The 25,579-nt window shown below is 39.4% G+C and overlaps 1 protein-coding gene across 1 annotated transcript in view; it reads right to left on the reverse strand.

Annotated features, from left to right (window-relative positions):
* Positions 1–25,579, reverse strand: part of LOC146135328 (protein O-mannosyl-transferase TMTC2-like) — a 62,410-nt gene that overhangs the window by 33,653 nt on the left and 3,178 nt on the right. The window contains exons 2-10 of the mRNA XM_083395762.1: positions 14,748–14,885; positions 13,557–13,696; positions 12,526–12,618; positions 11,961–12,286; positions 10,717–11,052; positions 7,574–8,075; positions 6,897–7,083; positions 3,132–3,239; positions 2,533–2,676 (exon numbers count right to left, since the gene is read on the reverse strand). Of these exons, the coding sequence (XP_083251888.1) occupies positions 2,533–2,676; positions 3,132–3,239; positions 6,897–7,083; positions 7,574–8,075; positions 10,717–11,052; positions 11,961–12,286; positions 12,526–12,618; positions 13,557–13,696; positions 14,748–14,885 (1,974 nt within the window). The remainder of the gene's footprint in view (positions 1–2,532; positions 2,677–3,131; positions 3,240–6,896; positions 7,084–7,573; positions 8,076–10,716; positions 11,053–11,960; positions 12,287–12,525; positions 12,619–13,556; positions 13,697–14,747; positions 14,886–25,579) is intronic.

Below are 25,579 nucleotides of genomic sequence, written 5' to 3' on the forward strand. Positions count from 1 at the left end.
ACCTCATTTTCTAATTACAGAAAAAATACTTTTTTGGCACTGCAAAAAATGGCAACCTTTCATATCGTACGGTAAACCGGTGTGACGCATTCTAGCTGATTCTTGCCTATAGGTGAACAAACCCTTTAACAGGGGACGTTGCGTTGTTTTGTACAATGTTTGCAAAAAGTGTGCGCACATTTAAAAATGGCTTTAAAAATTGGTGCACTTTTTTCAGAAAGTGCGCAGGTTTTAAAATGGCTTTCAAAAAGTGCACTGTTTTCTTAGAATGTGCGCACATTTTAAAATGACTTAACAAAAGTGCGCTGTTTTCGCAAAATGTGCGCGCATTTTAAAATGCTTTTAAAATATACTCACACTTTACAGATAGCGTTGTGCACCCGCATAACCTATCTCAAAATGTGCGCACATTGTGCGAAAAGAGCGTACTTTTTTAAAACCATTTTTAAATGTGCGCATCCCCGTCGCAAACCCTTCACTTGTGTCACAGTCACAGAACGCGCGGCAGAAGTTTCGATGTGATACTCCGCCGTCAGCAATCCGAGAAACGCAAAACAGGGCTTTGTTCGGCGGGCTGGAAAGGCGCATAAACAGGCAACAATGGCACACCGACGCTACTGGACGCCCAAGCAGTTTGCACCGAAAACAGAAGGCCAGATGAGACACAATCGAGCGCTGGTTTGACTGTACACAGTCGCGTCTTGTTCCCAGGGATTTTTGGGATGACTAAGCGGACCCGTCGACCGTATTTCAGGGTATAAGGGGGGCTTTAAGTGGAACAGAAGCGCGTTTTTTTCGCTTTGTTACGTGCGCGGGGCGTGAGCGATCAATCAGCGATAAAGTATAAAGAACATGGGCGAGCGTTGGATGAAATGCGTTTTGTTTCGCTCGGCCATAGATACTGTCCTTTATGCACATCGTAAACCTAGTATTGTTCTACTTTTAGGTATTACGAAAAGCGTCTTTTCGCTTTTCAGAATAAAAATTACCTTCGCTAAGTAGCGAACAAAACATCGGTTTTACGTATTTCACAATAGCTTTCTTCTACTACCGTTTGTCAACAGTGAACTTATACATGTGAACATGTGCAACAATCTACTCATTTTACAATGCTTACAGCTAAATGTTTACCGTAGAATGCGATCGCACTAAAAGTAGTAGCGATATTTGAGAAAAAGGTCACCCCTATTGGTTATATGTAGTGGCCTTTTGATCGGAGCTATATTCGCATTTTCACCGTAAAACTTCGCAAAACTTGATATAGTTTAAATTCATTATGTCATCGCAAACTGAATCCCCATTTTATTAACAATAGCTATAATGATAATTGGTTAAACAATAGTCTGGTTGGATTTTGCAGGTAAGGCAGCATTGTTGTTATATTCATCAGATAAAACGGAGTCGTGGTCCTAGGCGATGCATCAATATTTTGAGCTATTAAATTAACGCATAATTTACCTGTTAAATAAAAAGGTCGCATTCATACAGACAGCTTAATATGTAAAGATATACATTTTAACGCCCTTCGTCGTTTGCCAAGAATAGTAACGATTTATAAAAAATAATAATAATTAAAGCTCAAAATTTGATTTCGTAAGGAAGGGAGATGTTTGTCAATGTTACTGAAGGATCAGTAAAAAAATTGTCAAATACGACTTTATCATTTAAAAAAAAGTTTAACATTTTGACCTGAAACACACCGAAAACGAGTTCAACAAATGAGCATCAAAGTGACATTTCGCCGCGAATATGTTTCAAAGGGACACGCCCGGCTCAAAATCAAAGTGCGACTTTAAATCTTTTCGAAACGAACATAAGCTCTCCCAAGCTGAAAGCAACAAAAAAGCTACGAAACGTCTATACTCTGCCGTCTTTCACCGCCTCTTAAGCAAAACGAAAGCGCATCGTAAGCGCGATGAAAAGGCCCCCTACGGGTCGTTACCGCCGTTGGGGTCGGGGGCTTTTTCGGGGTCCGCTGGCTTAGGGGTGATTGGCAGGCGGTCGATTAGTCTCTCATCAAGCGGGGACGCTTAAAGGCGTTGAAATGGATTTCGGCGACTGGGAAAGCATTTTCATCGCGAATCTGCTGGAGTTACCGTTGGGGATGGGCGCTTTAAAAATAAACCCTAACTGTGGGACTTTTATTGTGATCATCAAAAGTCCGAAAACAACGTAAGGCCAAGTTGCTTCTTGTTTCTGATGCTCTCTTTTAAATGACTGCCTGATTTTAAGGCGTGGTCCGTTAGATTATAAAAAACGTTAAATGATTGCTCTTTAAAATGTTTTAAAAAGATTACTATAGAACTACGAAAAATTATCGAAATATAATTGGAAATTATGTAAAAAAAAATATTAGTGATAAAATCAAAGCGTGATATTGTTAATAATTTTTATGGCATTCGTAGATATAAGATTTCTAAGAAAAAACAAGAGGCAAAAACGCATTTAAGGAACGCGAATTATACTTGATCTTTCATTTTTAATTCTCTTGCGCATTTCCATGTAAGCCAACTTATGCAAAACTTCACTTACAAATTGTAGTGTACGTCTGCCATGTTGGGTCGATGACGTAATGCAGTGACGTAGGCCTCCTCGGCTTCGTGACGTAGCCCCTGTGTTCGGTACACGTTGCCAAGGTTACCCCAAGCCTTGGCTGGGTTGGTAGTTAAGCCGGAACTGGAAATAAACAATAAGACGTATGTAAATCTAGGTCTATATATGAAACTTTTATACGACATCAACATACTTATACGACATGGTATCGTTTATAGTGTTTACAGCGGCTCATTAAAAAGATAAATATAGTTTGCGGCACCCTTACTGGTATTTTTGATTTTACAGGAATGTCACAATAAACGAAATAAACAACTCATATGAGCTTTGTACAAAAAAGGGGAATGCTTTTTTTTAGCCTTGTATTCTAGCGGTACACAAATCATAGTATTAAACTGATTTTAATCACGGTCATGTATTAAAATAGTGAACTTGGTGTGTACAAAGTTTTAATATACCTTACCGAATTCTGTTTTTAAAAAGATAAGTTAGTTTGGAGAACATTTTGTGACGGTCGAAAAGCCGACAACTCAGTCTTAAGTGTGTAGCCGCCCTCAAAAACGGAGAAATAATCTCACCTGTATAGACTCAGTTCGTCCTTCCAGTCGTAACCTCTCAACCATGACCGACACGCAAGAGCGAGAACTAGTGACGTCACAAAAATATGCCAGGCGTGACGACGACACCTGCGACCGATGAAAGAATGAAAGTTGTTTGTTTCTATTGGAACTGAAAGTTATACCAAAATTATTATAACTAAACTATTGCTCAACTTAACAGTAGAATTACCGTGGGCGGTCAACACGACGTTTCATAAAGAACAGAAAAACGTACAAATAAAAAAATGCAGAATAATTTAGCCTTATTTTCATCATAAGTTTCTTTAACTATTTGGGCTTGAATCTTAGCAGGTGTGAGATCAATACGTTGTATGCTTTATTATAATATCATATTCTGAGATATACTTCATAGGCCATATAATCGAATTGCATTGTAGCCCCCAAGCTAATTTTAAAAGGCGTGAAGGAAATTTGATTTTCTTGTTTTATTTATATGAACATTAAAATTGATTAAAAAACAATAAACTTAAAAGATCAAACGGCGTTTTTTTATTATGCTGCTTTTTACATCGACTTGTAGCTATTCAAAGGCATACAAGAACAAAGAATTTGCAGCGCTCAGCGCAATCCACACATTCAACTTTCACCCAACTGCACACTTTCCGCAACCTAATACGCAGCATTCTTGCAGTTTCACATTCGTGTGGAATTACTTCCGCTTTCTCCGCCAACCACCGAACTTTGTTGACTTGTTGAGTTGACTCCAAATCATGAACTAGTTAGAAACGAACTATCACAACCAACTGCAGCCATTGTTTGATGATTGTTTTTCAACCACAGCACAATAAAACGCGATCGTTTAGGGCAATTTTAATCGGCGAGGAATTGGAGTTTGCTTCACGATCAAAATGACCGTTGGCGGTATTTTAAAGTAAATCACTATATAACTCATACTGTGTTATTCTAATAAACTAAAGATTCAGATGCTTATGAAGTGACTTAGAATTAGGAGAAGTTTCAATATTCAAACAGATACCTAAGCGGCGACATCAACGATTAAAAATCAAAAAACGGTCAAAATGATCGCACTGGTAATTCTAGCGTTAAAGGAATTCCCTGTGAGGTGTTTTTTAACGAGTTAGCTGGAAATATTTTCTTTATAAAAAATTGACTAAATACGGGTGTTTGGTATTAATATTATATTTGTGACGATAAATTACAATCTTAGGCCTAGAATCATTTCTGCACCAAAGGTGTTGCTGCGGTGCATGGCACATCATCTTGTTCGACCGCTAGCCTTTTGTTTTTTGACGAAATGAAACACGTCAGAATGATACAGCCCAAGAGCAGCACACATTGAAACACCAGTACGCCAACGCCGCCATATTTGTTGAAAAAAAATCGGCCCAGCACACCAAGTAATATTGTCAGCGCCGACATTATCCCAGTTACCCAAGTATTGGCAAGAGCTTCGTCAACGGGATAGGTTAGTTGCGTTATGATCTCAACTGCTATGACGTCTGTAAAGCCAGAAAAGAACCCGAAAAGACAATTTGTCACCAAAATAACGACTGAATTTGCCGTGTATACGCCCAGTGTAAGTCCGACTGAGGCAAAAAAGTACAGCGAAAGGAATTTTATCATTAAAAGTTTGTACCGTTTACAGTGGTCGACAAGCTTTCCGGCAATTGTCAGTCCCAGTATGTTACTTACGCTCCACAGAGTCATAGCGATGCCACTTAACATATCTGTGGGCACATACGAAAATTGTTTCAAGTCCAAACTGTGAACGATCTGGGACATCATGAGATTCTCAAGAAATACCAACTGATAACTGAGACCGAACACAATTGTCACGGCGCTGTAAGACCAGTTTGCGAAAAGGGACTTGGTTTCTTTTAGGAACATATCTGCTGTCTTTGTGTCTTGACTGGTGTCGTCCTTAACTTCCTGTGCTACCGTTGGAGCTGTTGGGGGCTTATCGGTCAAAAACATGTAAAATAACAGTCCTGGGAGAATAGAAACGGCAGAACCGCAACCGTACATCAACTGTAGAGATAGTCGTCCGTTTTCAAGGGCAACAAGGCTTAAATTATACTGCGAGGAATTTGCTGCTACATCCGTCGCGTATAACAACAGACTTGGTGGTACTAAGTAGCAAAATAAATCGCCGAATATCAGGCCTATCATATTGACGGCTATCGCGGTTCCCACTTGACGTTCGGGGAACCATAAGACTGCAAAAGATGACGGTAAACCTACCGAGACCGTTTCGGCGAGCCCTGACAAAATCTGTCCAACGAATATTAGCGGCATGAGCAAAGGATTTGTGAGAGCGGCTGTTACAAGAAACGTGCCTAAAGTACTTGTGAACGCCATTAAAAGCACCATCCTTCTTAGTCCTACTTTGCCGTTGAATATAAACCACGCCAACGGAATCGTAACTAAAGCCGAACTGATGAAGCGCACGTTGGTAAACCAGTCCACTGTTAAGAAGTCGACGTTGTAGTATTGGGAGTAAAAGTTGCTGATTTGTCCGAAACTGGCGAATGAAAGGCCAACGTATAACTGATAAAATGCTAGCCCAACAAGAAAGAACCACCTTCTCGTATAAAGTGTCCTATTTTTATTCTCCATTATTTCGGAACGTTTTTCACCACGTGTGCAAACCGCACAATCAAAATCACTTCAAACGCTTATTTCTAGTTAGGCCGAAATGAAAATCGCCAAACCTAATTTTCCGCAAAAAAAAGATTAGGCATCCATCAGTGACAGAACGTTATTCTAAATAACTACCAAGGTAATGCCCAAAGTACATAATCGTACCGCAAGCGTACAATGCGCACAGGATGGAAACGTTGGCGTAGAGACTAACATTCGCTCGTGTGTCATACAATTTCTCGGTAAACGTCAACTAGTCATGTCAAAGTAATCCTATAAAAAAGTAAATTTTGTTGTCGAACTTGCTCGTGTCTGGTTGATAGATAGATGATAATTGAACATTAACTCTGTGCTTGTACATCAACCATTCCGTACAACTCTGTGCTTTCCAAGGCAACGTTATGACAATTCAGGATAAGAAGGGTAATTCAGACGTAAACCAATTTAATCGTTTTTTTCACTATTTCTGGTTAACTTTGCGCCCTAAAGCATACCAGCGCACCATACACCATTACTATTGTTTTCTTTTTTTTCAAAAATGGTTACTCGTATATATGACAATATGTAAAACAAAAGCTTTGCATTTACATCAAACGGATTTGTAAATTTTTTTCGAAAAGAGTTGTGACAGGATGACAAAACGGAAAATAAAAAACCTTCGCAGTTAATTCGAATGGTTTTATGGTATTACTCAAAATCTAAACCTATAAACTTGAAATTTTTCCTGGCGGTTTATATGCAATAAACCAAAATGCGTTTGTAAGTGCGTTTTTATTTAGGATTTTCGCAAAACACAGCTTTTAAATATGTGATGTTTTTGAAAGCTGTGTTTTGTGAAAATCCAAGCGAGGCCTTGCGGAAAGACTGTAAAAAAACTATTCTTCACTTCACAGTCATAGAATCTGGTGTATTGCCCATTTCGGCCTCTTAAACACCTCAAAAGAGCACTAAGCATACCAGTCCTCTAAATAGTTGCTGATTATTATGAGCGTGTACCGAACTACAGCCAGCTAACTTAATTCTACCGGCCTGCGGCATGTTACCTTAATCAAGATAAAATACAGTAAAAATGTTCACGGACGCCAAACTAAATTTTAATCAAACTTTAAACTTAAAACAAACCTCGATTTAATATTAGCACGACCGCGGAGCCAGAAGAGGCCCTGGGTAGCGAGGATCACCAAACCGACGCTCGGCAGATAGAGGATCCTCTCTGCGACTACGAAGCCCACGTAGAAAAATAGATTGGTGGCGGGCAGAAAGGCCAGAGAGGAAACAGTGATCCCGAACAGCAGGGCGCATTCCGTTTCTGCGTAAAAAGGCAAGTTAAATTTCTGAACGGCTGATGCATAGTTAAAAATACATTGTTTTTACTTGCGAATGATTCTACCCTATTACTCTGATCACTATTATCAAAAACGATTAAAGCAATGTAATAAGAGAAAAAATATAACTTTCTGAATTTTCAGAAAAATTGATCTTCAGGAAAAAAATCACAAAATGTAAAAGGCTAAAAAAAATTCTCAAAAAAAATATCAGTTTTATTTACATTGTACAGTTTTATTTTTACCGTATGTTGTAATTAAAACTTTCTGCAGCCTTTATTTTTAAACTTTGCCCAGCAATTTGGAGAGCACTTGTCGTTGTTAGATATGCGTTGTTATTGTATTGATATGTTATACGTATTATAGTAAATCTTGCATAACACATACTGCGGACACATGATGGTGATGTTTCAGTTAAACGCCCAAAATCTTTAGGTATTTGGCACGAATCTGAATCAACACCACTTTATTTACCTGAACAAGAACGCGGCGACAGCTCAGTAATGGGAAGGCGACGTTTGGCGTCGGAAAACGCGGGTAACTCGCCGTCCGTGCTACTCGCACTCGATCGACGTCTAGACGACGAGTAGCCGTCGTGGCTTCGGTCCTGGCGCCTCAGGAACTTCCAGGACGGCCAGAGGGCGCCGAGGAACGCGCAGTAAAAGGCCAGGGTGGCAAGGTTCCGCGGGTCATCCAGGCCACGCAACAACGGCACCGCGTCCATGCTCCAATCAAAGCTAAGGTGCAGCGGAAAGACGAATAGCAGTGCATTGAAGAAGAGAAGGTAGTTGAAGGTGAGCGCGCGACTTAGGAGATCTGCGCTGGCGGCCGCCGGGTTATCCGACTCCGAAAAGCCGGGAAAACGCGTGGAACCGCCCGATGTCTGCGCGCACAGCGACAGACGCCCGAGAACGGCTAGTAGTGTGAAGGCAACCGCGAATCGGACGCGCGATTGAAGCTGCTTACATTTTGCGCCCTGAAATCGAAGGTAAACTGAGTAAAAAGCGTTAAATACTGGCCAGGTTCGAAAGGCGTCATTGAAAGTGAACTAGCTGTATTTGGCAAGTAAAACTCATAGTTAAAAACATGAGTAAAAACAGGATCAGACGTTTTGTTTAAAAGGAAAATATGTTTCGCCAAGCGGCATCATCAGTTCCTGTAAGAGTACAAATAAATAAATAAAATCAGAGCGCAAATAAAATCAGAGCGTTGGGTACCCTATGTACGGATCTGTTATACAGCTTGATAATAAATTGCAAAGCCAAAAAGGTCGAGTAGGTCGACATCATCTTAAAACAAGTGATGCTTAAACTACTTCTAAGTCAAATATGATACAAGCTCGTATGTTGTAAAATAAACGCCTGAACGACGGGATAACACGAGTTCAACTCGGGTCCTACGACAACTACACATATTTTCCATTACTCGGCCGGCAAGTCACATAACCGGGACAAACTTTATAAAGTGTGAAAAAGAATAAGTTTTCCTTTCAAGTAAAGGTGGACATTTTTTTGGTAAAAATTGCAAAAATTTTACCAGTTAAATTCAAAAAATGAAAGGATTTGTTTTCGGTATTTGGAGTCTGAATGTTTGTACTATTTCTCGTGAAAAGACGATACAGCCAAAAAACAGTGAAAACTAATTTATTAAAAATATCAAAGTGTAACGCTCGAAAAAACTAAAATAGCGGAAATTTCCACGCCTTAGCAACTAACTATAGAACCAAAATAATGTGTAATAAGAACACCAAAGCCCATATAGTAGCAACATCTGTTGAAAATGAATAAAGAGTTATTCGAAACGTTCAAAATACTATACCTACTTCTGTATGGGCTTTGATATTCTTATTACGTCTTACTACAACCACCAACCATTATGCTCCAATATAACAGGCAATTTCACTTGACCGCCTTACGTGATGCGTTCCTACACATCTATGACGTAACAATCGAGTCTGGCGGCAAATTGTTTTCCAGGCTGTTGCGCTAATGGCCAATCTCAAGTGCGCTTGGGGGCTATTTATTTCACCCGGGGTCGGGCATTTCGGCCCCAGCAAATTCCTGGGGCACAAATTGGCCCCAGATCTGTCACAATTGACGCCACAATTGCCGCCTATTACGTCACACATGGACGAGTTTTTAATGCCCCGTCGGCAATTACGCCCAAACTTTAGGGGGTAATCTTTGTCTAAATTGATTCTAACTGACAAAGTTTGACAAGCGGGCAGGCTTGGATGAGCACAACATTTCAGCACGAAAACCATCGGCGTAATCGCTTAATTTTCTCTCTTTGCCAACACATCTTGCCAATTTATCGGTGGACAAACGTTCGGAAAAAAGGTCGAGGCCGCAACAGGTTGGTTTCGGGTTTGGCACGATGCTAGATTATCTTGAACCAGTGACGTTACGTACAGCTTCGGTTGAACCCACATGGCACTGCGAAATTTCTTGCGGAACCGCGATGCCTAAAGAGCAACTTGTAAAAAATTTCAGACAATTGTAGCGGGTATCGCCAAAATTGATTTCGCTGAGTACTGGAAATTGCGCCGGTGAACTGTAAACGCCAAACATAAGGTCGCAAATCAAATTTTTCGTGAGAAAACGATTGACACCAGTCGGAATAGGCGGCAATATACAAGAGCGACCTCCCCCGGTGCAGGCAAATTAAAAATACCGATTCTGGAAAACGCGGTGACTGGTTCAAACGCGGTCGTCGACGACTCGACATACATAATATGGTCGTATAAATTATAGTTTTTACTGCGGAAAGCGCTGTTTCCTTGAAAGAACTGCGGAAGTTTAACTGCTTTAACGTTGGAGTGAAAAGGCGGCCGTACAACCGGCTTTCGCGTTTCGGCAAAAGCATGTCGCGCTTTTGCCGCAAGCCAATTTGCCGAGTGCCGTGCCAAGATGAACGGTGAAGATGCGAGACGTAATTAATTTTGAAAATTTTTGTATTTGAGGGCATATTTCTGAGGAGACATTGCGAAAATAAATTCGCCCAAAACCGATCTAAAAAAATTAACCATTTGAAATATAGTTTGCAATGCAAATTACGGTTGAAAACGAAGGAAAGAAACATGACTAAAGGCCATTTTTTCTCAACTAGTTTTTTTGCGGCGACTCATTTACTAAACGTAAGTATAACTGCCTTAACGACTTAATTATATTCAATTAATTTTTTGTAATCTTGACGTAAACAAAACACAAAGAACACAATAGCGCTCCAAAATTTAAATTTAATTAGCATGAGCCATGTGTGTAAAAACCTTGAATATAACAAATCCTAATAAAATTAAATGATATAGTTTTACTGCAGTCGGCGACCCAGCCAAAACCGCACAATTTTAGGTCTTGACCATGGGTTAAGAAACACTGTCCTAAGTCAAATGGTAGCATAGGTACTCGTCAGATACCATGGGGTTGGATTGGAGCCGATCCAATACTAAATTAACTGGTGCATTTCCGCCAAATAAACTTAGTGCCTAGCCCTAGATAATTGACAGCAGATTTGAAAGCATTCCTTGGTTATTGCGAAGCACTATATATAGTGATCTGTATAATGTTAAAGTATAGTGAAACAAAATACGCAAAATTAAACACAATACAAGGGCCTACCTTCGCGAAGATAAGGCCAATTGCTCCACTTAAGCCCACTCTGTTTCGAATCCAAAGGTCGTAGACGAGGCAGGTTGGTAAAACGCAGTAGCCCTGTTCCTTGCTGAGCAGAGACAGCACGGACAACGCTACTGCTACGGAGAAAATAATCCAGCCGAGACAATTGGCACCACTTTGAGACTTTTCGTCGAAAAGATTTAGATTGAAAGGTGATTTGCGCGGTTGGTATTGGCATACATTGCTGTTTATTTTGGTTTTGGTGGACGTTGTTGTGTTGGAACTGTCGCACGTGTCTGTGGTTGTGTGTGAATCGTCCGATTCCGCAGCCCTGTCACCCTAAGAGAAAAACGGGTGTCGTTTTTTTTTTCGGAGACGATGGGAGATTTTTATTTTAAGACGCATACTGCTTGCTTGTGATGGGCGCTGAAGTAAGATTTGTTACGTCCTGGCAAATTAAAATGATTTATGCAGGTTAAAGGCTTTACGGTCACTAACCTGTGGCTTGTGGCTGTTAGGAATAAAGCTTCGCGAAAATTATTATCTGATCGCATTTGCAAACTTTTTCCAACCCAATTGTAAAACTATAACTTAAAAAAAACTAAAAAAAAAAAAAATTAAAAAAAAAAACTACGGTCCACAGGCCACAACAATGCTATTTACAGCTTTTGTTTAGAAAGAATAATAATTAATTTATATCCTCTACTTAAACTGGAACGAAATTAGCATTTACGTGCCTCAGTTTGTTTTTTCGTTAAGTAATTTCAATACCACGAGCGATTAATTATTATGTTTCGGAGAATTGGCTACACATGTGAATGTTAATTAAGACTTGTATTTAAAGTTAACCCTAGGCCCTAGGCCAGTGATTCTCAACCTTTTTTGGCTTGCGGCATCCTACAGGAATTATAAATAGTTCGGCACCCTTGCTTGTATTTTTGCTAAGTGCTTAACTGTAATGTTACGATGAACGAGATTGGAACAGCACATTAACTCGGCAAAAAGATAGAAAAAAACATTTTAATTTTTTGTACTTTGATTGTACACAAAAAATTGTATCAAGAAGCGTACCAATTGGTACAAAAATTTGAATCCCAAAGAACTTGAAATATCTTATGGCACCTTTGAGTGTTAAAAATGGAACTCTAGAGTGCCGCGGCACCCCGGTTGAGAACCACTGCCCCAGGTGATCACCCTGTTGGTGCTTTCACCCCTCAATTTGAAACCCCCATTCTAAGCCTTTGTACCTGCAGGAGCGGATGCAAATTGGTCGCTCCGACGTCATCCAAGTTCACGTCCGGGAAATCCCCCGAGGTCGAATAGCAGTCGACTTCTCGGGAATTCCCCGTCTCACAGGCCCGCTTGCCGCGACGGTTTCTTCGCTTTCTTTTGGCCCCTGACCATCGCCCGGCGCTCCCCTGGTAGCTCAGAGTTTGGACTCTTGGGGCCACCCCTGAGCCCGCCGAGTGAGGTCGATATCCTTGTGGGGTCCGGGAATTCCCCTCGCTGGCTCTGGGCGCGTTTTTTCGGCGACCGTCCAAAAGATCGCATGAGCGTTTGTACACAAGAAGGGCTGGAACAGAGAGATAGGTAAAATTAAACCGTTGGTACTATTTTAATTTAATATTAGTTGTTTTTTATCTATTTTATTTCTACCATAGCTTTCATATATTTATCACAACGCGTATCACTTTACGATTCACTTCGTCGAACTTGACATTTTCAAAAAAAATTAACAAATAAGTGACAATTGCCCCTTTTTCTTATCGCTGGTAGAAGTTGAAAAACAAATCACGTTTAATTAAAAGTCACCTGACAAGAAGAAAAAAGTGGCCAAGACGTCAGCCCTTCCCACTATTCCTGCAACAGCTTCAGTGTGAATCGGATGCACAGCGAACAACAGACCTGAACAGAATAGTAATTGTTGAAGCCTATGGTTAACAATTTCTTACTTGGTGAACCTTAACATACATAGTGGAAACTTAAAACGGTTAGGGATATCGTGTTTTTTTAAAACAAGAGCAGTTAAGTAAAATTACAGTTCGATAACTTTTTCAAGGCATAACCTAATAAAAAAAGACGACCTCAAGCTGATAAATTTACCAATTAATGAACAGCATCGTCCGTTTCGATAGTTAATGCGATCGTCCGATTGAATAGTTAATACGATGATCGTACGCCTAGATAATTAACAGCATCGTCCGGTTCGATAGTTAATGCGATCGTCCGATTGAATAGTTAATACGATGATCGTACGCCTAGATAATTAACAGCATCGTCCAATTCAAAATATACGATCGTCCGATTCGAAACTTTTTTTCAAAAATATTAATCGCCCGATTCGTTATTTTATTTATGCGTACGAAAGCATATTTCACTTAAAAGTAAACTGAATTACAGTATATTTTTAAACAAGGTAAATTTTCAAGACAGAAAATAACGCGTTGGGTCTCAGTTTATCGTCTAATCAGCGTCAATACCAAGCATAGTACAAATACGGATACAGCCAAGACATCGCTTGTCTGCTTTGATATTGCAATATACGGCACCCCTGCTTGCATATTTAGAGAGTGGGTTAATTATGAATTCTCATTAATGGCTTTTGCCTCGGTCAATTAACCCTTCTTCTACAACTTGGTTACTGTTTGATTCTGATAAAAAATACCCACTCATGGTTTGCTGCTGGCGTAGTAAGCCTAAACTAATGAGAACTCATAATTCAACCCAATTCTTCACATTTACGCCCAAAGAGTTAAAATTTCGCTAATTCACCGTGCGAAGCTTTCCAAAGATCAACTTGCCAAACGCCCTAAAAACCTAAATCGCAAATCAGACGGCAGCACCTGATAGCAGGACTTTCTCGGGCGAGAAGAACAGCAAGGAGCTGGTCACGTGACAGAAGAGCAGGGTCGTCATAGCGTGAAGGATGATGTTGGTCACGTGGTATGGAGAAGGTTGTAGGCCGAAAAGCTGGTGATTGAGCCTGCGACAACATGTAAGGGAAAAATGTTGCAAATAAAATGGCGACTGGGGGGAAAGACACAAATTTAGGAATTGCAATACAGCCAGGGTTTTTTTAAGGTTTGGTTTTGGTGACCGCTAAGTAGTTTTAACAGGCCGCAAGTATTTCATGTAAATATCAAAAAGTTGCAAGTCCAAAATTTAGGAAACCACTGGAGAAATTTGGGGTACCGTTTCGGTCCCCCAAAACAACTTAAAAAAAAACTGAATACAGCAATCGACAAGTCTTAGATCAGGGGTTCTTAACTGGGGTCCATGGACCCATTGGGATCCGTGAACTAGTTTTAGGGGCGTTTATGAAGGCTTATTTGAAATGTTAATGTATATTTAAGAAGTAATCAAATTTTTTTTAAGAAAATGTTTTAATTAAAAGTAATTCGGTTTAGCACTGAATGAATTTAGACTCAATTTTGCTTTCACATTTTTTAGCCGAAATCAGCGGATTTCTGAAGTCTATTTGTATTGTGATGTCAATTAATGACGTCATCTCTGACAATTTCTTGCCTATCGGGGTACGTACGGAAAGATTTCATTAGAGATCCGTGGTAAAAAAAGAGTTTAAGAACCGCTGTCTTAGATAAAAGAAATGTGTCACTTTAAGAGTAAAGGGTATTTTAAAAGTATGTAATATAATCGTCATACCTTGAGCTTAAAGTGAGAACGGTGAAATGGCTATACCTTAAATCAGTGGTTCTCAACCGGGGTGCCGCGGCACTCCAGGGTGCCATTTTTAACAGTGGCGAGAGATCAAATTAGTTAGGATTTCAATTTTTGCTCTATTGGTAAGCTTCTTGATACAATTTTATGTACGCGATCAAAGTGCCAATAATTAAAAAAGTTTTGTCGACCTTGTTGCACAGTTAATGTGTTGTTCAATCACGTTTTTTGTAACGTTACAGTTAACCACTCAGCAAAAATACGAGCAAGGGTGCCGCGAATTATTTATAATTTTTGTAGGGTGTCGCAAGCCTAAAAAGGTTCTACCTTAAAGAAGGACGTTTAAATTGCCATACCTTAAAGTGAGAACGGTGATCGGTCTGTACGACTGGTGGCTTCCGGTGTGGTTCAGGGGGGTTCCCCAGAAGTCATTTGTGAAGACTTGCCCGATAGGAGTCGACTGCAGAACATCAGGGTTCGTCAATATGGCGCGGCTAAAAACAATTATTGTCGATTAAATTAGGCCATCATAAAAATCCAGTAGCGGACAACGGGCAGTTCTAAGAAATATCTTAGAATTCTTAAAAGTGTTTGAAGACGTTTCCCTAGACGCGATTTTTTTTTCAATCGATATATTAGACAGCACAGAAGGCAATAAAGCAAAATATCAACACAGTCGATAAAGCATCAACGTATTGACCATTAACACTTACCTATACGTCAAGTGTAGAGCAACACAAATTTTGTCTAAGCCAAAACAAAACAAAAAGCCACGAAATAGTTGCTCCGATCCTTAAGTGTAAGGTTTAAATCCGGGTTAAAACTCCTTGCAAAGTTGCTAATTTTTTATCAAGCATTTCGAATAATAACAGACAAATGCAAATACTTTGGCTCTAAAATATTGCCCAAATGAGCGATTTTTCCTTGGTTTGTAAAGCCATCGGAAGTGTTACAGCATTTTAAATTACGGTAAAAATAATTTGTAAAAAATTACAGCGTAATTGTATTAAATTGTTTCGTTTATTTACAAAGCAAAAGGCCAAATTATCATCAAAAGAGCAACTATAAACTACAGAATTTTCCATGCAAAACTCTAACCAAAGTTAAAATAAGATAAATTTGATTTGATTCAAAGATAAATAGCTCTGATTTAGTTCCGAAATGACATTAATGGTCAAAAATGTCCTAAAACGAGAATCTTGGGAATTAATTACAATAATCACGAAATACTCACGAATGACTTGACTGTCGAAGACATTGTAAGTGTAAAGCTTAGTGCTGTGTTTAGCGCTTTGGCCTGCTGTGATTGACTTAAATGGTCAAAATAAGCCTTGAACGAGAACCGAAAATTATTTACAAAACAATAATCACGGAATTTACAAGAATGACTGCCCGAGACATTGCTAGTATGAAGAGTAGTGCTGTATTCAGCGTCCTAGCCTATGATTGGCCAAGCGACGCGCGAAGATCGACCACCGATCGCATTTGAAGCCTGAACGAGAGACCTTCGAGAGGCACTCGGGCCCCCGCGGGGTTTTAATATCGCGCCTACAGTGCTACTTGGGGCAGCTCATCTCCGCTGACGAGTGCTTTCGTTGGCACCAGTCGTCCAGTCTCGAGAGCCAATCCGTCATTTTTGCACCGAGGAGAGAAAGCGTTTTGCGATATTTACCACAACGGTGGTTGGGTGCCGGAACGACCGAAGGGCGTTTGTGTTGTTTCGCGAATTGCGGAATCATCACAAACCGTTTCGCGGTGAAAGTTCCATGGCCAGCATTGTGTTTTTTATTCATTTCTGGAATCGACGTAATATCAAGTCGCGCCAGTCCAATGTTCGAGCAGTTCGAGCAAATGCGCAGCTTGTAAAAATATATATAAAATGCAACCTGAAATATGTAACCGTTTTAAAATTAAAGCACATTATCTTATTTTGTGGAAATCCCTTAAAACAATTTTATCTGAATATCGGCACACAAAATGTTATTAAGTCATTAGCATATTTACATATATTTATATACATGAGACCGAAACGTGACTGATGAAAAACCGCTTTTAACCTAACTTGAAAAAAAAATAAAGCAAAGAGTGGAAATAAGTTACGTGAAAAACCAACACACTTGCATGTATTTCCATTTCTTTACTGAAGCGGTGTACACAAAAAACCAACACGGTTTGTGCGCCGCCAACCTTCGTTAGACATTACATATATTTGTTTGCCGAGCGAAAGCTTAGTAGATAAGTGAAGGTACACCAGATTGCGAAACAGCCGTGTCCAAACATCGCCGAACAAGTAGCAAACATTTTCGTTGCGCGGCGTCTTGATACGAAACTATTTACAAATTGGCTTTCGTAGCTACTTCGAAACCCGGATGTATTTCCTTAACACTTGCAATCTTAAAATGAGAGTTAGCTCCACCAGGCAACATATCAATAAATAGAAATCGCTCTCCTGGTGTAAACGAAGTATCAACCGACGTTTCGGCAGCAGATACCAGGTGATCTCAACAGGCTTAATAATTAAAACGAGAATACGTTAGCCAACTTACATAATAAAAATACTATATAGATTAAAATTTGGGATCTGTTACGCACGTAAGTCATTATGTAAAGACACCTACAATACAGGGAGGCAGTTTTTAACGGTTTTCGTTACAAGTGCGATAATGACACGCAAATAGGCTAAAAATGGGGCCGGTCGTTCAAAAAAAGGCCATAGAAAGTGGCAGCGCAGTTACAGTCGGCTTGTTTGTATAGCGGATTGTGGCAAGATAAGAAGGACTCCGTTACACTTAATGGACCCACGGCACGGTGGTGCAATAGAGAGTGAGGATTTCCGCTAAACGTGGCTGACCGGCCGCGATGCTTAAGTGTGTCGTGCCCTGCCGTAGTGTAATAATCACACTGGACAACTGATTTTCAACTGGTGTTCTGCGGTACACTGGTGCTACGTGAAATAGCGGAAGGTGTTCTGCAAAGTTTAATATAATTTAACAGATTTTGGGTAATTGTTGTAAGACGTAACGAGAATATCGAAGTCCGTACAGAAGTAGGTATCATTTTGAACGTTTCGATTAACTCTATTCATTTTCAACAATGTATGAGTTGTTCGAAACGTTCAAAATGGTACCTAATTTTACAAATGTTCCATGAAACACCAGTCGAAAGAGATTGGTTTAACACAATAAACTTAAGCAGCTTTTATTTTATTAAGTGTTAATCCGCTATCACCAGTTTGCATTTTATATTGTGATTTGCTTGATCTATTGTTATGCAATAATAAGACTCTAGCGTAATAATAGGATTGCAATACACTGAATATATAGTTTGTGCTCATCCAAACAGGCCCAGTATTTCACTACGAAAAACTGAAAGGGAATAAATAAATGTTATGCTGTTCATTGTTTATGCATTGATAAACTTTCGTTGGCTTTCCGCAAAATTGTGTAATGCCCAATGTTCCGTGGTTAAAAGGTTAAAAAACACGGCACTGGACTAACACAGGTGACCCAAAATAAATCGCTGTAACGTTTCACAATGCGAGCTCAATGTCACGAATTGATAAGCGACGCTTGCTTTACTGTCAATGATGGAGTACGCATTCGGTCATCTCACCAATTACCAATCTCCTATTTCACAGACACAAGAGTATTATTGCAAGCAATTAATATAATCCTTTTGCGCTGCAAGACAAACATTCACTAGTTCATTCAAACCGTTGTTAAAATACTGTTACCGTAAGGCCAATCGATTTAAAAACAGGGTATAACCCTTGCAAGTCTGCCCTTAGTTTTAGGGAGGTTAAGCAAAATCTTACTTTTATTAAAAGTAATGCCTCTGTGCAGGGTTTTTTTAAGGTTTGGTTTGGGTGACCGCATAGTTTTAAGAGACCGCAAGTATTTGATTTGAATACCAAAAAGTTGCAAGTCCAAAATTTGGGAAACCGCTGGAGAAAATTTCCAAAACACCTTAAAAAAACACTGCCTCTGTGTATGCATGGTTCTCCCGTAGTTTTATAACTTATACAACACTCAATACTGCCACGTTGACCACGACTGGAAATAAATAATTACACCTTTCCAAATATACACGACTAAGTTTTAAACGCCGATCAATATGCCTTTACCAAACCGAACTAAAACACGCAAGTTCATAACAGATTCAAAAGTAGATTGAAGGAGATGTCGCAACTCGACAGTGGCCCGGTATTTTACGGCCGCATCAGCGCGCAAAAAGCATATTTAAAACTCATTGCGCCCGAAAAGCAGAGTTGACACTTATCTGATCATAATAAGCGACATTTCAGTGTTTATCGCTGATCTAAACCTTAACGATTCGGTGTTTTGTCGAGCGCTAAACGCCCTCTACTGATGTTGGGCTGATTTTAAAAGGTCCTTATTTGTTTTTTTAACGCGCGATAAAGTGGCCACATGCAAAGATGCCAGCAGTGTGAGGAAAATCATAACGTTGCGTTGAAAAGCAAGCAATACGTGGCTGTCGACATTATCAAAAAAACATTTAGACTCAAGTCGAATTTCAATAAATCGTAAGTGCTGTCGCAAAATTGGCATTGGGCGAAGCGAGTTAGTGTTTTTAATCAATAAAATAACGCACCTATTTTGAACCTGCACAGGAATAGGTAAACAAAATTTTTTTGCCAAATTGATGGATATAAAAACACAATATAAGCCATTGACTCTAACATGTATTGTGTCTTATTAAAGTAATGCGTATTTATCAAAAAATATTTCAAACTAAAACAACAAGATTATTTTGGGCAATTTTTCAAGCCGCAGGCCGTGGTAAAAAAAAAACACAAGTGAAATTCAAAGGGCGCTCATAATATGACTGAACTTCAAATTTACATAAATTAAAGTTTTTTTTTTGCTGGGTACACTATGCACGGATCTGTAATGTAGCTTGATAATGAATTGCAAAGCCAAAATGGTCGAGTAGATCGACATCATCTTGATTAAGACGTTTCGGTACAAACTTGTGTCAGATAATCAAGATGGTGACTATCTACTCGACCTTTTTGCCTTTGCAATTCATTGCCAATTTTATTTCGTTGTGTTGCATAAAACATCAGCGTAAAATCCTGGAGACAATACACTCTGATGACATCAAGTTCACTTTGCCAAGGTGAAATTATTTTTTGTGTTGGACAAAATATTAGCGTAAAATTCACGATACATTCTACTCTGAATACAGCGCGTTCACTTCACCGAGGTGCGCCTCAACACGCCTTGTAAATGGCGAGCACGCTTAGATGCCCCTAATTGGTCGCGTCCCGCTGGCTTCAAACAGTCGCGTTGCGACAAAATCAACCGGCGTTTTAGGGCGACGTTAACGTGGGCTAACTTCTGAAAAGGGGGATAGGCAGCGGGGTTAACAAAGCGACAGTTATGGGGTCGGCTGTCAATGATTTTTGCAGCCTTTTTTCGCTACAGTTACCGGTAAGTTAGTACACCGTGGTTTGAACTTTATCTTACAGATCAAGTGGTAAATCACTTTGACCTGATGAAGCACGGTTGTGCAAAAGCTTGTCGAGAATTTAATATAATTTATTTTTACGTAGTGCCACCTGATTCCTCTAGTACAGGGGTTCCAAAACTTGTTTTGCCGCAGACCCCTAAATTTGTTTTGGCTTGGCGTGCACCACGGTAGGCAATACATTTTTAAAAGGACGTCATAAATTGACGTCACAATACAAATTGACTTCATAAATTTGCTTATATCGGTCGAAAAATGTGAAATAAAATGGAATATAGATACATTCAGTGCAAAACTGTTTTATTTTTAGTTCAATTAGACTTTTATGGACCCCCCTAAAACTAGTTTACGGACCCCCAAAGGGTTCATGGACCCAAGTTTAGAAACCCCTGCTATATAGGCAGGACACATAACGATTGTGTTTTCGTATGATTTTGTATTTTATATGCACTATCAAAGACCGTCAAAATGTCAGTTGTTCATAGTTTGTCATCGCTACAAAATCTAGTCGAATCGCAATTAAAAACGATCACGTTGGTCTTTTAGAGTTTAGACGAGCCGTCCTGAAGTCACGTAACGAAAGAAGCGATGACATTTAGAGCTTTACGAAAAGTGCCAGGTTACAAGCGACCATTACATTACGCCGCGCATTGGGAGATGCTGGCGAAAGGCAAGCGCTGATGTGGGCCGCGAGATTGATGGGGCAAATGTGGCGTTAGACGTCTCGCGTGCACACAAAACACTGCTGCAGTAATGACTGAATACAAGTGGCACGTGAAAAGGCCAAAACAGCAAGAACGTTAGTAACCGCATTTTCGACTGGTCCCTGATCCTTCATTCCGCTTTGTGTTATTAGGCTTGCTCGCAAAAGCCCGTTATCTATTTTAGTGTTTCTTAATCAGATGAATGGTTCACCGCAGGGTGAATAAATTTTTTGCAGGGCTGAACCAACCAAAAGGGGTGAATAAGGGTGAACCGTCAGCAATGGATGATAGTTTGCGTCAGAAATGGATGAAGTCATTTTGTGCTGTTATTTATAGACGAGATAGTTTTATCAAATCATAAGACAAGGATAAGACAAGGGTTGACGAAATCTGGAGATAGATGCTAGGGGTGAACAAAACTATAAAAGTTTAAGAAGCACTGATCTATTTATCCATGCTTAGGCATTCGTAGGCTAGCTCTGCGAAATACTGACAAATGCGTTTGGGATTTGCGAAGGCATTGGGTTGGGATAGTAACCAAATGGTTATAAAACGGCAAGGTTAACTGCGAATCACAGCGAAAAAAATCACGAAAAACACAGGTTTGCAAAACGGGACCGGCCATTTGATAAATAGCTTTGTAACAGTCTGTGTTTTTATTTGCAGTGAAAAGGCTCCTATATTCCATAAGCCTTGATTGCAAAAAAACGGAAAGCGTTGATGGGCAGATAAAACGGCACATGTTATCAAGAAGTGTGACTTGTGTGAGAGATATCAATCATTGAAGCAAACAAAGTAATAGTCAAACTGCATTATATCTGCTTTAAGGTAAGATTTAAGCTCGAATTGTGCGAACGAAAAGCAATACTGCACATTTAGTGGCGGTGGAAAGTAAAGAAAATTTGGCCAAAAATGGTGCTTTGTTTATTTTCACTCAAGCACTTCATATTTCTGTGCAAATTTCCGGACGGCGTGATGGCCACCATTACGAACGTAGTTTGTTATTCCAGCCCAGTGACAAGCAAATATTTGGTTACTGGAATTCACTTTAAAAAAGGCACGCACCTGTTGACCATGGTAATATAACGCAGATCTTACCAATTGCAAAATGCATGTATTCAAGCCCGTTTTCAATTTTGTGTTCTAATCAAATTACCAGTGGAAATATTTGACACCCTGAAAGCTTCATTTCCGTACGTATAAGTTTCCCGCTTTATCACAATTCAGTTTTGTGGCGTCGATAATGGCTTAGCGACGCAAAAGGCGTGGCGACTATCTGGGAGAAGTCACGAATTAGGAGCGGTTGTTGAACAACAAAAACGAGCCCTTTTTTTTGGAAAAAAATGGACTCTTATTTTTAAATTACCCCCGTCAGGGTTAAACCGCCAAGTAGGGCATGAAGAAACACAAAAGGATCCTATCCAGACCGAATACGACCATTGTCATCACATCAATTGAAATAAGAATTGCGGTCGCGACACAGCACCATACGAGAAAGTATCAGTAATTTCGTTTTTTTGAAAAAAATTCCATTTTTTGTGTGGGTAATCCTTGTATGGGTCACATAAAAGAGTTTTGCAGGGGCGACTCTTTTAAGTGATGCGTCGTTTGCTTTGAAGTACAAGGTGTGTCACTCAGTGCCAGATTAACCATTGGGCTACTAAGGCTATAGCCTTGGGCCCTGAAAAAATTATGCCCCCAGAGTCTATGGCACTTAGTTACATTTATTACATATTTCTATGTTATGTTCAAGTAATTAATTTCTATTTTTCATGAATGTGTTTTTATTACTTTTGTAGTTTGGCTTGCAAAATTAGGCCCATTTTTTAGGCCCATAGTACCCTTAATCTGGACCTGGTTTCACTATATTGGTCTTAAGAATTAAGAATTGGGCCTTTGGTGTAACTTTATCATTCTAGAATCTAGCTAATGCATTGTTGTTTTGACCATTTAAAGCAGTGGTTGTTAAATTGCGTGATTCGAAAGATTCTCAAGTGTGCTGCGTAATTTATTCTAACTGTAAAAGTGTTAACAGGTAAGATTATAGGCAAATATTTGAGACTTGAATACGACATCAGCTAGTTGACAGACAAATACTATTGTATTCACTTAATGTGTTCCGTGTAATAAGGATAAGACATAATTATATTGGATCATTCACGTAATGATGTGTTTTAAAACAAGCATGTTTTTTCTGATTATTTTTTGGGGTGCCGCAAGCTAAAAAATGGAGAACCACTTATTGAAAGCCTTGTTGTTTGACGATTGTAAATAAATTTACAAGAAAACAAAATCTTATTCAACCAACAGTTCTAATGAGCCCAGAACCCGCCGTCCGCAAACCACGACACCGTATCAAAATGCTGCATTATCCTCTGTTAAGCAATGATTTGTGGCTATACACCGCGACAAAAACAAAAACGACGGTCATGGCATTTCGGCGCAGATGTTTTTTCGCGCAAATCCGAAAATCGAAACAAGGTGAAAAAGCCCGGCAACAAGCATCACTCAAAGCGTAGCTTCAAAGCGACTCTTTCGTATAGCGGACTCGGACGTATTACAGGGGAAACGATGTGGTGTGTTTTGGGACGCATCAATGGTGTTCTATTAAGGCGACGGCGTCCGGTCCATGTATCGTACCGCTTCAAAATGCTCTACTTAAGGCCATCTTCGGACCAGATTTGCGCGAAACATGTAGACCGCGGAAACAACATGAAAATCGTTAAAAACAGCGCCCGCATTAGCCAATACCTAAAAGGAAGCGATAAAGCTCGTATCATGAATTAAAAAGCGCTAAGGGCTTTAATTTATAAGGATTCGGGAAACATGAAAACCTTCCCTTAAATCTGCTTTGTTTCCCCACAGGAAACTTATATTACCGACATTTAATGTGAAAAGTGTCCAACTCATCCCGAAATCCTCCCTGTTTGAGCTATACCTAAGTATACTTTTTAAGGCATGCTGGTTTCAAATGACTATCTGGTGCAAATAGAAGCTTGTTGAAAACATTATTTCGTTTCGTTTACTGGATTACTAAGGAAAAATGTGTTATGCTCTGTTTAGTATTGGATCAGGTTCAATAAACACTTGTTATGTTCAAGTGAAACAAGCATGAAACAACAAACTCGTGCCTATTCGATTAATGCGTGCATCGAAAGGTTCATTTAACTGCGAGTATCTTGGTTGGGGTTCGTGTGTTGCCCAAAATCGAGCGAAACTGCCGTTGACGCGCCAGACAAAATCCTTTGCAAATAAACAGAACAACAGTTTTAAGCGCGGTTTGGATCTTTTTGCCCGGACACCAAACCAACAGCGCCGTGCCCAGGTGACAGCAACTTTCCCGACAAGTGGTTGTTGTTACAGACAAGGCCGAACGCTTCTATAAACTTCATTATGCTCGCCGTCGTTGAAAGAGTCTTGAAAGCTTCACAGCTGCGACTCAATTTGGGTTTTATAAGACTGAAGTTAGGCCAAGATGATATCCTTATTATATGACTGGGCTTTTTTATACTAAGAAAGGTGGTACTTACAATTAAACTTAATCAAATATTTACCATTTGATCAACTATTTACCAGCTCGCATACAAAATTCCTTTTTTTCAGTATTGCTATTTTAGAATTTTGTCAGGTTATGCAGCTAAACCCCAATTGCGCACGGTTTGCTTTTGTTTGAACAATCTTGTTAAAAATCAATGTACTTTTGAACAAAATAAAACACTTGTCCAGCACTTTTTCGGGCGCAGACGACATTTTGGTGGGCCCCCACATTTTACTGAGGTATTTGATTTGGAACAATAAAAAATGTGTATAATAACCTGTTATAATACAATTATTTAAGACATGTAATTTAATGTAATTCCGTTTTTCGCCAATTCAAGGATAGCAGAAGCACTATTAGTGGAAAAAATACACTGGATTTGCATTAGAATTAAATTGCATGTGTTTTGTTACATATAACAGGTAATAAGGCAATTGCTACTAACCTAAAGCAAAGCATATATTTTTAGTGATTTCAACAAGATCTAGATAACTTTTATAAACTGAACAAGCCCAAACTAACAACGGGTAATAATGGACAAAAGCGAGCCGACATTGGGCGAGAGCAAAGACCAAACGCACTTTCAGGGACCTCCGAATTTCGACTTGGTCCATTTCGCTGCCAAACCTTGAGGCACTCTTGGTGGTTCGAAATTCAACTGATCAATAGTAAAGATCAGATGCAGCTTGGCCCGCCATTAATATTTGATGACAGTTGCTCATAAAGGCGTGACCAGCGGGACACTTTTAGCGGCGATCGGGGTCAACTTAGCCAACACGACTAATTATGTGGGCCGAAAATTTACTTTAGGGACATATCTTGTTTTTGCCGCTATTCTTTTTTGGTTTGCTTTGGTATGTTTCAGTCCGATTTTTTGCTAGAAGCTTTATCGAAAAAGTATAAATCGTAGAATTTCCAAATTTTCAGACAAGGCGTACAGTGATATGTATAGGTGCAATTAAGAGGTTTGGGAGTCTGAATCCCTAGAGTCCTTTCATTGGGGGACAAAAACTCAAAATAGTTTGTATGTATAGCGGGGTTACATGTTTAAATGCGATGTTTTTCAGTATAGGATCGCTTCAAGTTATTCTGGTATTCATACACAGGTTACAAAATAAAAAAAATTGTCATTTTTTGTTAAGGTTTAGATTTAATAACTATCGAAACGATAATAGAATCACTCTAACATTTTGAAAACAATGAATATACATGTATTATATCCAAAATTAAAACGAACATGCACGCGCGAATGCGTGTCCAATTCATATTACGTCCAACTATGCTAAGTCCTGAAGATACGATTTTGCACCGTAAAATAAATACTTTTCAGAAAGAAAAATGCCTGACAAAGCGTCACTGGTTTTACTTGCTCTAATAATAACTTCGACTTGACTATGTATTGAACCCTGAAATTGTGTTTATTTTGCAGAAGAACTGAAAAAAATAAATTTAAGTG

Source organism: Ascidiella aspersa, chromosome 8, assembly GCF_963924565.1.
Source record: "Ascidiella aspersa chromosome 8, kaAscAspe10.2, whole genome shotgun sequence".
Classification (NCBI taxonomy): domain Eukaryota; kingdom Metazoa; phylum Chordata; class Ascidiacea; order Phlebobranchia; family Ascidiidae; genus Ascidiella; species Ascidiella aspersa.